This window comes from Terrapene carolina, unplaced genomic scaffold (genome assembly GCF_002925995.2).
Source record: "Terrapene carolina triunguis isolate 2854851 unplaced genomic scaffold, T_m_triunguis-2.0 Scaffold194, whole genome shotgun sequence".
NCBI classification, from domain to species: domain Eukaryota; kingdom Metazoa; phylum Chordata; order Testudines; family Emydidae; genus Terrapene; species Terrapene triunguis.
Genome location: NW_020664545.1, coordinates 10,387,539 through 10,400,253, shown reverse-complemented (window position 1 = coordinate 10,400,253; position 12,715 = coordinate 10,387,539). Strand labels below are relative to the sequence as shown.

Sequence of the window (12,715 nt, the reverse complement as noted above, 5' to 3'; positions counted from 1 at the left end):
TTCTCAGCCGTGCCACTAATTTACTGTGTGACCTTGATGAAGTTTCTTTGCCTTTCTGTCCCTGTTTCCCCTGTAAAATGGGGTTAATGTTCACTTTTTTCACAGGATTGTCCAGTTTTAATTCATTGTTAAATTCCTTTTAATTAAACTCTGTTAAATATGGTTGAGCTATTTGCCTGAATATGGGATCACCTGTACAAGTGAAAATGAGGGTTCTCCCAACACTAAACAATAGCAGACAGATAGCACTTAGAAACATGAACTTTCAAGAGAAAGCAGTGTCACACTTTAAAGCGCCACTGTTTCAACGTCAGCTCTTTCCTTGATGAGCTTCAGGAGAGGAGGTGACCAAAAGTTACATGAGATGGTCTTTTCCAAACTGGTTACAATCTCCGTCAGGTAATTGTGGCTCAGTAAGTGCTATTCTGAGATCGCAGATGGGTCATATGGGACAATAAAATTGTGCTAGAGAATATAAAATAGCCCTTATTCTGGTTTTCTGGAATAAAGTGTCCATTGAAAGCTAATCCCTCAGAGTCAAAATGCCTACTACAGTAGTATGTGCAGAAACCAGGAATTGGAGTGAACCCTAGACTATAACCCTCAAACCAATTTAACATCAAGAAGTTGGTTTGTTCACCTTATAATAAATGGAAGAACTAAAACAAAAAGTAAACAAATAGCCAACAGTCACACAGCAGGTTGGATAACATAGCCATAAGTCCCTGAATAGGTGTTGGGGCATGTTATAAAAACCTAGAGAGATGTTTGTAAGGTGCTTGAGAGCCTAATGGAAAGCGTGATAGTTGTAAAGAGTTGTTATGCATGAGCTTCCAGTTACAGCTGAGCAAATAAGTATTTGGTGCAGTAGCTGAACCAAAAAAACCACCCCTTGTTTGTTTTGAACCAAAACTGATTTTTTTTTCCCCCTCAACAAAATGAAAAATGGAAACTTTTGCTTGGGTTGATTCAAACCAAATGTTGAATCCAATTGACATTTCTGAAACTTTTCAGGTTTTTTTGGCTAAAACTGTTTGCTGAATTTGCAAATAGTTTCCGTGCCTGAAAAAAATGCATTTTTGGGTAAAATTAATAAATACTTGCTGAGGAAAAAAATGTCTCCCAGCTCTCCTTGCAGTATTCTGCTGCAGTAGAGCTCTCTGTCCAGCAGAGGGAGGACAAGTTCACTAACCAAATATCTTTTCTTTCCTGGTTTTGCCCGTTAGGGAATTAATTAATGCCCTTGTAAACAGGGACTACGAGGACGGAGCCAGAATAATGGTTCCTCTACACAACTCTGCCTACACAGTAAAATTCTAACCCTCAACACCTTGGGTCTTCCATTTCTAGGCCTCTGGCAGTCTCAGAGAAGAATGCTGCTGGATTATTCCTAGGATGTGGTGGTGGGTTTTGAGAGATGAGCAATCCAGGGTAACAGCATAAAGTTTCACCGACTTTATAGAATTTGCACTGTTCTCCATATGGGAAGGCTGGTGTTATCCCTTTGCTGAGAATGGCCAAATGCCGCTTGCTGCATTCACTGTGCAAGAAGTGCTTTGAGCCATTGTCAGTGATGTTTGACAGTCCCCTACCGCTTCGGCTTATGGTCCCCTAAGAAACAGAGGACAAAAAAACCCTTCTGTTCACATGCTTGGTGTCAGGAAAACGGGCAGCAGAAAGCTAATTCTGTCCGTTTGCACAGCCTATTGTGCTGTATACTGGAGTTGTGATTTCAGACTGTATGGAGGAGGGCAAGTTGGTGATGGTATCTGACACCTTTTGCTCCCTTGGGGCAACCGAAATGTGAACCTCTATTTGTAAGTCAAAATCTCTTCATGGAGTGTAGCACTGGGCACTGAGAGAATCACTAGTTAAGAATTGTGAAACCTGAATTCAGAACGGCTCTGGCTAAATAACTTGTTCTGTGGTATGTACTGGTTAGAATACTGCCTCTGACTTTGTCTCTTCTTATGAAAACCTTTTTAAAAATGTAACTGTTTTTAATAAAGCTTCGGAAGTGCTAGTATACTAATGTACCCTTAGATGGAGCTAGCGGCTACTGTACTGGCTGTAACACTTAATGAAATGCTGGGTGTGGATAGCACAGATGATTTCACAGCCTCACCTAAGCAATGGGTTTAGTGCCATGGTGACTGTGCATTCTCCCTTCCCAAAATCCTTGGAGTAGGTGACAAAGGAGGGTTTTGATTGTGATCGAATGTCATACTCCTGTATTTTTTCCCTACGTGTAGAACACTGCTCCTTAACCAGATGGATAGCTCATGAGTGCAAGACCCCTTCTTTTTCCTTTCTTCAACCCTTGGTAGTGAATACTTTGCTTCTGCAGAAATCTCCTCTAGAGCTGGGAGATAAATGGGGAAGCATCAGAAATTTGTGGCTTCTTTTCCCTTCCACACTCTTGTATTTCATAGAAATTTGAACCTCTTTGCCCAGTTGTATTCCTGTCCTTTACAGGTATAGGGAGCGTGGGAGTAAGGAGTCTTAGTGGTGGTCTGGTGAATGTTCTATGCATGAATTGATCTAGAAATCAAAGGGGGAGCAGGTAGTGTAAGGACTTCTATATTAAACATTGAGAGGGGCTCCCCTAGGAGGTGACTTAACATATTTTTGATTTTTTCCCTGACATACTTTCGTTTACTGAAATTCTTGGAAGAAGAATGTTCTGTTAGAACACAGATCCCCCAAGTTCTATTCCCAGCTCAGCCACAGACTTAGTGTGTGTCCTTGATGAGTCACTTAATCTCTTTGTGCTTCAGTTTCTCATGTATAAAATGTGGTTGGCACTTGAATTGCTGAGAGATTACCCTGATGAATACTACAAAAAAGCCTATAAATAAATATCTGTGTACTTTGCTTTAAAATATGGTTTCACCCACAATGTTAAACTCTAGCAAATATAGAACTGCAGAAGTTAGAGATGGGACAGGTCTATGAAGAAGTCTAGTTCCTCTTCTTTTCTAGTGCAGGATCATTCTTAACTGTCCAGTACAGTTTTTAATATTTCAGGCGATGGGACTTCCTCTGTTTAGCTTGGAAGACCATGCCATGGGCTAATAGATCTCACTCTTACGATAGGGTTTCTAATTCCTCTTGTCTGTGTAAGCATCTATATCACTGAAATGCCAATTGTTGAGATGGACCTTCCCACACACATTCCAGTGGGAGGCTGACATAAACTTGCTGCTTTTCTTTCTCTCTCTCTCTCTCTCTCTTTCTTTCTTTTTTTAACAACTTTTCCAGGAAAAGAATGCTCAATTGCTGGGGACAGCACAACAGTTATTCACCCACTGCCAGGCACAGAAAGAGGAAATTAAACGTCTCTTTCAACAGAAACTCGATGAGGTATGGTTTGCAGAGAAATATCCTTGTTGGAAATTAATAATCCAACCTTCTTGAGGTGTTACTCTGGCTTTGACATCTTGGCTTTTCCCCGCAGGTGGCTGCACAATGGAATGTATTTCCTTCTCTGTCCGGTCCATCACTGTTGCTTAAGTCATAGCTTAGCAGTCCCACCACCATACCTTGATCCCAGAAGGGGTGTTAATGACAGTCCTCAGGGCTGATTTTCCATTAAGTAGCAAAGGAACACACAGAAAGCACATTCATTTTCCCTAGTTGAGTAGACCTGCCACGTCTGCCTAATCTTTCTCCAAAAAGTGCACACCTGCCCCCCTGGGTGCTCCACAGGCTTTGGTGTTGGTGTTATGTCACTACACCATTTTATTTGTGGATTTATGACCCCGTGCACCACCCACTTCCGCTTATGAAGGGGGAGAACAGAACACACTTGGAAATTGAACAAAGGGATCAAATAAAAATCTCTGGTCACCCCAGAGGCAGTGATTTCATTCACCTGCAGCATAAAGATTGACAGGGCGCTCTGCTGTTCTGATAAGTAACAGTGGTGGGATTAATCAGTAACTGCACATCTGGAGAACTCGTTTGCACTCACCCAAACCAGGCTACATCCCCCTTATGCACAACATAGTCCTTGCTGCGCTGCTCAGCACAGGCCTCAAAGCTTCATTGAATCGGTCCTGTGATTGAGCCGCTGGACTGCAAGAGATCTGGGTTCAGTTCCTGGTTCGGTCAGACTGTGAGCGACCTCAGGCAAATCATGTGATCTCTGGGCCAATATTTCTTCCACCTGCTGTCAATCTTGTCTGTTTAGCCTGTGAACTCTTTGGGCTAGTCTAGTACTGTCAGGCCTTGACCTCATTTGGGGAGTCTTTGCTACTCTGGTACTACCAATAACATTGGGTGGCGCAGTAATAATATAACAACCAGCAGTATTTACCCAGTACTTTTCATCTGTAGTGCTCAGTGTCTCGCAAAAGAGCTCAGCATTGTTGCCATTTTACAGATGGGGAAGCTGAGGCACAGTAGCTTCTTGTTTCCCTATAGCGGCTCTAAAAAGCATGGGGGAGGGTATACTGGGACAAACTGGCCGGTACCACACCACCTTAACAAATGCAGATAGGTCAAATGAAAGTTCAAAGGCCTGCAAAGAAGCATGCTGCTTCACTGCATAAACAGGTGATCATATGGTCCTACTAGGGGTCAACTCCTGGTTGGTGTTCCCAGCTTTGCCAGTGACTTGCTTGTGACTACACGAGGTATCTTGCGCCTCTGCCTCACTTCCCCATCTGTAAAGTGGGAATGACGATGGTGATACACTGCCTCTCAGAAGCGTTGGGAAGTTGTCAAAGTGGTGTGAGTCCCCTAACGACAGGCAATATAGAAATGTGAAATATTATTACTATATGTGTGTGTAGACTGTCTGAAATTGGAATACTGAGTCCCATTTGAATCCGATCCTTTCTCCCCCTCGTCCTGTAGTTGGGAGTTAAAGCTCTGACATATAATGACCTGATTCAGGCTCAGAAGGAGATCTCTGCTCACAACCAGCAGCTGAAGGAACAGACAAAGCAGCTGGAGAAAGATAACAGTGAACTCAGGAACCAGAGCTTGCAGCTGGTACGTACCGTGCTTCCATCTGACTAGCAATGTGTGAGCCAAGTGATGGCCATTTATATAGAGACGGCAGGTCATGAACTGCTATTTTCCCTTTTATATCTTAATGAGAACAAAAACTGAACGGAAACCATAGTTCCTCTAGAGCCCAGAAGAATGTTGTCTATGCAAAGAATGCTACGCTGGTGATGGGAAGAGCTCGTGTGTCCAGTTCTTGTGCTCACTGTCTGGTTCCTATGCTATCTGTGGCTTTTCTCTAGTCCTAGACCTTTTGGCTTCTGAGAACAGTCGCCAGTTGCTTTCTTTTCTTTCTCTTACTTCTTAATCAAGATGCATTTCAAACGAATGAATCTTGATCCAAAGGGTGGAGTTGGGTGGTCCATTCTCACAGACGTCTTAATTTAAATCCAGAAGTTTTCTGACGTGACAGCTGATTTGGGTGGCCCCAACCTCGTCCACAGTACACAGCTGTGCAGACAGGCTCTGCACATATGGGATAGCAGTTTGAAGTTGGGGTGATAGAACACCGTGGCCAAGAAGTTTGCCCAGGGCTCGCTTGGCTGTAGCCATATATCATTTATCTATCCGTCACTTTCAGCAGTTCACACAGTTAATATTAGGGTGGGAGAAACTGTACGCAGAAGCATTTAGGGATGTTGAGTAATGATAGCCTTATAAGCTCTAGCTGCTTAAATAGGGATTGGAAACCAATTTTTCTGTAAAGCTGCAATGTTTGCCTTGAATTGAGAGCTAGTTTTCAGTATGATCGAAGTTTCCCTTTAAATTTCAGTGGCAAGGACGGAATTCTGCCCTGCTCTATTGATAGTTCGGAATTGTGAAACATGCCACTGACCAAGCCTTTAATGCACTTGCAGCTTAAAGCACGATGCGAAGAACTGAAGTTGGATTGGTCAACGCTGTCGTTGGAGAGCTTACTGAAGGAAAAGCAGGCACTGAAGAATCAGATTTCTGAGAAACAAAAGCACTGTTTGGAATTGCAGGTAGAACCAGGAGCAAATTTAGTGCCACCAGCTCGAAGTAGTATTCAGCCAGTATTCCCGCTAGGACACATGTTGGGTTTTTTTGCATTACATGACATTGGAACATAAACCTGCTGCCATGGTAGTAGTATGACAAAATGATTAGAAGGTGGGTTGATAAAACTAGGAAGAACAAAGCTGCAGATAATCTTTCAGCTATATAAAGGGCAAATAATGGAAGTTTGCTTGGCCTCCAGTATTGCTCTGGGCTTCTGAACCTGAGCTTGGTTTATCAGCTGTTCCCTGTGTCCTTAAAATGCTTTGTCTAGTGAAAAGGAAGGTCCTACTGGTTTTGTTCTATTTCGTTCTGTTGCTCCTATATTGTATCTCCTGTGTGCGTGTCTCATGTCAGACATCACTTCCCATAGAAACATCTTGCCAAGAGGACCTTTCTTTTTGCAATGGGGTTGGTTCTCTTGGCTTCTCATAAGAAGTGGTAACCCAGTCCAAATGGTTGAACACTCTTAGGATGGGGTGTCATTTTCCCCTTCCCCCACCATCCAATAGTGTTAAATTAGGCTGTGTTTTTATTTAAATCTGACTTTTTACAGACTCTTTATTGGAAATTGTCTGACATGCTCTAGAAGATGTTCCCTAGTAGTCTGTTTGAACCTTCTTTTTTCTACCTGTACCTTTGTTTCACCAATCCAGAGTGGTGTATTGAAATTTGTTTTTTAAATCATAGATGGTTTGCTTTGAGTTATCACCAAAAAAGGGGACACTTTTTCTGAGAAGCATCTGGAAGGGAAAGCTCCAAAATGTGGTATACTTTTTAGGTACAGTCTTTAATCTTTGTCCTCCTCTTCATTTAAAGATCAGCATTGTGGAGCTTGAGAAAAGTCAAAGGCAGCAGGAGCTCATGCAGCTGAAATCGTATATGCCTCCTGATGAGTCTCTGTCGGTACAACTACGCAATAAAAACCGTTTAAGCCGTGAGCCCGAGGCTGATCACGGCAGATTCCAGCTTGAGCTTGAGTGCTCTAAATTTCCTATGCCCCACATCAATGGCATGAGCCCTGAACTGTCCATGAATGGCCATGCTACTCCCTATGAAATCCATAATGCTCTTAGCAGGCCCTCTTCCAAGCAGAACACCCCTCAATACATGACCTCTCACCTGGACCAAGAAATAATTCCTTGCACCCCAAACCACAGCAGCAGACAGAAGGTGGACAAGACGGCAAGCTTGTCCTTACCTGATTACACCAGGTTTTCCCCAGCTAAGATAGCCCTAAGGAGACACTTGAATCAGGACCATGCAGTCAATGGAAAAGCAACAACTAATGAGATACACCAGAGGTGAGAGTGGTCAGTTCCTGTGTTGGGAAATGCGGTGTGGTAATGCTTGGCGTGTTGCTGGTAATATACCTAGACAGTAGAAGAAAACAGAATCTCAGCCTAGATTTTAGCGTGGTAAAGCTTTGTGGCATAGTCATTTAACTGTAAGCTAGTATATCCAGCAATGCCAGGTTATCAGGTAAGCAAGGCAATAATGCCTTGAGTTTGTAATAGGAATTCATTTTGAACAAAGGGCATTAGAAGGAAAAAACTGACTGTGTACATCTTTGTTCCAGAGCTGACCATGTAAAAGAGAATGGCCTTACATATCCAAGCCCTGGCATTTCAAATGGCATAAAGCTGAGTCCTCAGGAAACTCGGCCCTCTTCCCCAGCGGCCTTACCGATTGCAGGCGAGAAGGTAAGGAATGCGTTGGCCTCTCTGCACAGAGCTGTCAACAGAAATGCTTCTGACGGAGCAAAGAAATAAAAGCTCTAGGCTAGAAAGTGTGGACTCCATCCTTTCTGGTAGCCATAGAAAAAGCCAACTCAGCATTGGGCGTAACATGATATGGGAGATGTCCAAGACGTCAAAAGAAGGAACTGGATGGTGGAGAGAGTCTGGTTATGAACTAGGCTGGTAGTGACCAAAAGTTTTATTGCTATCAGATGTCTTTCACTGAACTCTGTAAAATGAGTAAGTGTTTTCCTCTAGTTCACTTAACCAAACCCACCTGACATCATCTAGGTGTTGGCCTCAGCAGAGAGGCTGAGGAGAGAATGTACCATGGAGTGTGAACTATCCTCTCCCATGTAGAGGCACCCATTCTGGAGCAGAGTGGAGGCACACTAGCGGGTGGCAGTGATAGGAAGGTTGCGCTGCTGCTGCCTGCTCTGTCTGTTCTGTGGAAGAGGGCTTCTGTCTACAGATTTGTTGGACAAGCACCTTTCGCCAGCAGCAAATCAATGTTTACGCTTCTCATTGATGTAAATGTTAAGAAATAAGAGGCTGTGAATCCCCAAGCACGGGCAAGGACGTGGGGAAACAAGCTTTCGAAAACTCCCCCTCTCCCTTGAGGCCCACATCAGAGCCTCCATCCTTCCTGTCCAAGGTGATCTGGTTCAGATTCCTTTGCACACAGCCATTCGTCTATGGTTGCAGTGGGGTGTTGGCTGAATTGACGTGCTGTCTTTGCACTACATCCAAACACCCTTTTCTTGTCTTTGTTCCCATCAGGCAGCACGTTCTATACGACAGCAAAGTGCCTGGGGAAAAATGCACACCGCTTATTTTTATATAAAAATGTCAACATATGCTGAGAAGTAGCAGGGTTTGGTCATTGTTGGGGAAACTCACTAGTGAGTAACAAGCCCCCTTTGAAACAGGCTGCCTTTGTGTTTGCAGGTTTTGCGAGAGAGGACTTCTGCGAGTAATGGAGAAACTATCACCAGCCTACCTATCAGTATTCCTCTCAGCACGGTGCAGCCCAATAAACTCCCTGTTAGTATCCCTCTGGCCAGCGTAGTCCTACCTAGCCGTGTTGAGAAGGTGGTGAGTAAGGGATTGTCAACACTTTCCATCCCTAACTAAAAACCAAACTGGGGAATAATCGTATACCATGCACCAGAATCCTGGCCAGGACGTTGAGCTAGAATACCCTTGATGCTTTTGGAGTGACTGCTGATGCTGTCTCTCTGCCTGGATCTTGGACAGTTATTTTCCTAGAGTATGTTAGACCAGCATGTGTCCTGGACAGGGAGAGAGATGAAGTCCCTGCCCCCAAACAACTTACGTTCTGAATCTATGGCATGCTGGAGAAGCAGGCATAGCCTGATGGGTAGGATGTGGGCCTATGAGTGAGGAATCCCAAGTGCTAATTTCAGCTCAGCCATTGACTTCCTATGTGACACCGGGCAAATGAACGTCTGTCTTGGTTTGCTCATTGGTATAATGGGGCTACCTCGTGTGGGTGCTGAGGTTGAGTTTGCGCAGTGCTTTGAAATTGTCACACGCCAAGCATGAGCTGTTGCAGTATCTTTTCAGCTTTCACAACTGGAAATGTTTTGGGACTCTTTTTTTCCTTGTGATCTCAGCAGACCTATGCTGGTGTGTGTTCCCAGGGGAAAGAGCATGAAAAGGACCTTGGGGGCGGGAGGATCAGTGCTTGACAGACCAGGGATGTAAGGCATCCAGTTCCCTCCACTGTTTCTGCCAAAGGGGATTCCAGTAGATTACTAAGGAGCATTCACTGGCTTTCTGTGTGGGAAGCATGGATTTGGAATCCACCTGAATGGTAGTGGAGGGAAGAGGAGGGTTAATGGCTCCCTTCTCAGCCCACTGAACCATCTCAAACTGGCTGGATGCTTCCCAGTTTGTGACCACCAGTGTGGTCTTTGAGTCCCCTCCAGCAGTTTACCAGTGCAGCCTTGTGCAGCAACATACAATTGGACATAAACTTCCCACCCCCCATAGCCCGCTTTCTGGCATGGGAGAGGGAAAGATCTCTCCAGCCTGAGATCATGTATCCCATGGCCTCTGCCAGCCTCCCCCTTGTAATTCCTTCATGTCCTTTAACTTTCCCAGTTGATGGGTTGATTGCTCTTATTAGCACCCATCCCCCCCAATTAAATCCACTCGGGGTGGGGGTGAGGGGAGCTAGTACCTTAGTGGCCAGAGTGCTGGGTCTGCTCCTAGCACTCTGTCACAGGGAGTTCTTTCTTTGATGAACTAAATAAGGGATTATTACACAGATGCCACAGCCAGCTGCAGTTGGAGGGTATCGTAGTCTGACTCCCCATGTCCCTTCTCCTAGCAAAAGGCCTTGCTGTTGTGTTGGAGAGCCCTTTTGTCTTGGTTCCAGGCAGACACATCTCTTAAAATGGAGGAAGGTGGCATCGGTATAGAATTACACTGCTGCCCTTGGGAGTTAGGGCTGCCTTTGGGAAATACCCCTTGCTAATAACTGGTTTGGCAAAGGGAGAGCTTGATTCTGAAGTCTGTGAGCACCTGCAATGTGCGCATGTGTGTGTGTACATGTACTGGGCCACTCAGCTGGTGTAGTGTGGGATAGTTCCATGGAACTCGGCGGGCCTGTGCTGACTTGCATCAGGTGGGAATCTGGCGCTCCCTTTAGTGTTCCTGATGGCTTATTCATTATGGAGGCATTTTGAGAACAGAAATACTCAGGATGACACCATGCCTTCAGTCTGTGTGCACTTCTCACTGATTTCAGGGGAGCTGTGTGTGTGAACTCAGGGTAAGATACAGCCCTTTGTTTCTTTTCCCATCTACACTAAAACTATGGATTGAGGGACCTCCTTACGACGCAGCTGTCCTGAGTCAAAGGCACTTGGATGTGGTTGTACAGCCACCACCACATTGGGATCCTGGTCCATGACACGGGCTTGTGGATGCTAACTCAATATAAATAATATTAAAAGTTGTAGTGTAGATGGGATCTAACCGTGTCCCATAACTGGGGTAACCCTTGAATAGTCCAAACCTCTAACCCAGTGGTGGAATGCCCTTAGGTCGTGTCTAACCAATCACTATTAACGATGATGTAGCTGCACTAGGTTTGTCCCCTAATCCAAACAGGGATCTGTGGCTTGGTTATAGCTGCAGGCATTGATGGGACCAAAGGGTAAACCATTCTACACATTTTTGAGTTCACCCTTTGTTCCTCAAAGGAGAGGAATCGCTTCAGTCCCTTTCCTCTCTTTGGCTTGTGAGCACAGGTCACAGGCTTGTCTAACACCTGAGTTTCTCAGGTACCTGGGAACCCTGTCAAAACAAGCACTTTCTTGTGCTTTTGGAAAATATGGCATTGTATGTGAAACCAGCAATTCTAGAAACAAATTACAGCACAGTAGCAGGAAGGCTACCGAGGCTCTGGAATTACTGGAGGACTCTTAATTTATGCACCAATACATTCCTAGGTACATGAGGTCAGAGACCGTCATTTTTATTCCAGGTGCCAGATTTTTTTTTGGTGGGCAGTGTTCCTTGTGCATGGACAATGACGCTTCAGGAGATGATCAGATGAAGCCCCTGGGATCCTACAGTGCAGTCCAGGGCCTGGCTCTCATTGCTAATACCAAAGGTGTGGTCTGCAGAGAGCTCATGTCTCAGCATGCAGCGATGCATTATGGTGGAAAGATTGTTACATGTTTGGACATGACCTCTCTGCAGGCTACATGAAACTAGATGCAGCAAGATGCCGATGCAGCTCTTGGTTTGATGATGTTTGGGCAGCCTGGAGTTAAACTGTAATTTTCTGAAAATATACAAAGTCTAGAAGGTTTAGGGAATCCAGAGGGATTTAAAGTCACAAACCTACAAATGCCCATGAATTCTGTTAAATGAACAGCACTTGAACAAACTTCCTGGACTGAAGTGCCTTTGTTTTTTCACCTCCTCCAGAGAAGCACACCTAGTCCAGTTCATCAGAATCGAGACTCGTCGTCAACACTTGAAAAACAGTATGGTGCTAGTTCTCATAATGGCATAAGCAATGCTGCTGGAAATAAGCCACTGGCTTTGGCTACCTCAGGTAATGAACTCTCCTCTACGGAACCTCCATGTCTCTTAGCAATAACTCTTTATTATGTGTGTTTGAGCTTTTGGGCGCTTGGGATTGAGAGCCCCTGGTGCTGCAGAGAGCTGGATGTATGGTGCAGTTTCATATCGAGGTTGAATGTTCCTGGGTTAAGGAGGAGGACCTGGATTGAGGGTGTAGTAGGGCTGAAAAACACAATGAAGGGAAGGGTAATTCATTGGTGGAAACATATGGGTGTGGCAGTTCAGACAAAAGAATCACAAACCAAGATGGGCAGTGTGTTCCTGTTGGTCAGTGCTGAACACCCAGTGCGAGAAGTCCCCCTTAAGTTCTCTTCCAGCATCTGTATAGATTCAATTTACTCACATCCAACTGCATGCCCATTTGTGACCCCTCTTATCCTCCCGATTCTCCTCGCTGCAGTTGCTGTGTGGAATGCTGGCAGACGATTGCCTCTAGCTCTTTCTCTCATCAGCACAAATAAAGGATGGAACAGATGGTCTCCCCACCCTTGGGGAAATCCTACCTCCAGCTGTACCACTGTGGTGGATGCTGTTGCTCCCCAGTAATCTGAGCACATTCCCAAAGGGAAGCCTGGCACAGAGAAATGAGTCAGGCCTTTTACAGGCGTCTGGAAAGGCAGCTGTTGACTTTGTGTCTGCCACTCTCAACAATAGGGAGCTTAGCAAACCCACTACACTCCATTCAAGGGGCAGGAGCAGTTTCCCAAAAAGCACTGAGACACCCTTTATTCAGACGGCTTAGGCCCAGTGAGTGCCACTTCAGCATAGCCTGCAGGAAGCGCTCTTCCACAGCTGTATCCTCATCAGACTTGCACTGTCAT

The 12,715-nt window shown here is 44.9% G+C and overlaps 1 protein-coding gene across 4 annotated transcripts in view; it reads left to right on the top strand.

The window, feature by feature from the left end:
* The window catches only part of DOT1L (DOT1 like histone lysine methyltransferase), a 101,406-nt gene that overhangs the window by 69,431 nt on the left and 19,260 nt on the right, over positions 1-12,715 (top strand). For 3 of the 4 annotated variants that reach the window (XM_026655040.2, XM_026655042.2, XM_026655039.2), the window contains exons 17-23: positions 3,262-3,363; positions 4,861-4,998; positions 5,871-5,996; positions 6,850-7,334; positions 7,610-7,733; positions 8,718-8,864; positions 11,736-11,865. In XM_026655040.2, coding sequence (XP_026510825.1) covers positions 3,262-3,363; positions 4,861-4,998; positions 5,871-5,996; positions 6,850-7,334; positions 7,610-7,733; positions 8,718-8,864; positions 11,736-11,865 — 1,252 coding nt within the window. The remainder of the gene's footprint in view (positions 1-3,261; positions 3,364-4,860; positions 4,999-5,870; positions 5,997-6,849; positions 7,335-7,609; positions 7,734-8,717; positions 8,865-11,735; positions 11,866-12,715) is intronic. The other variant, XM_026655041.2, reaches the window with a different exon arrangement.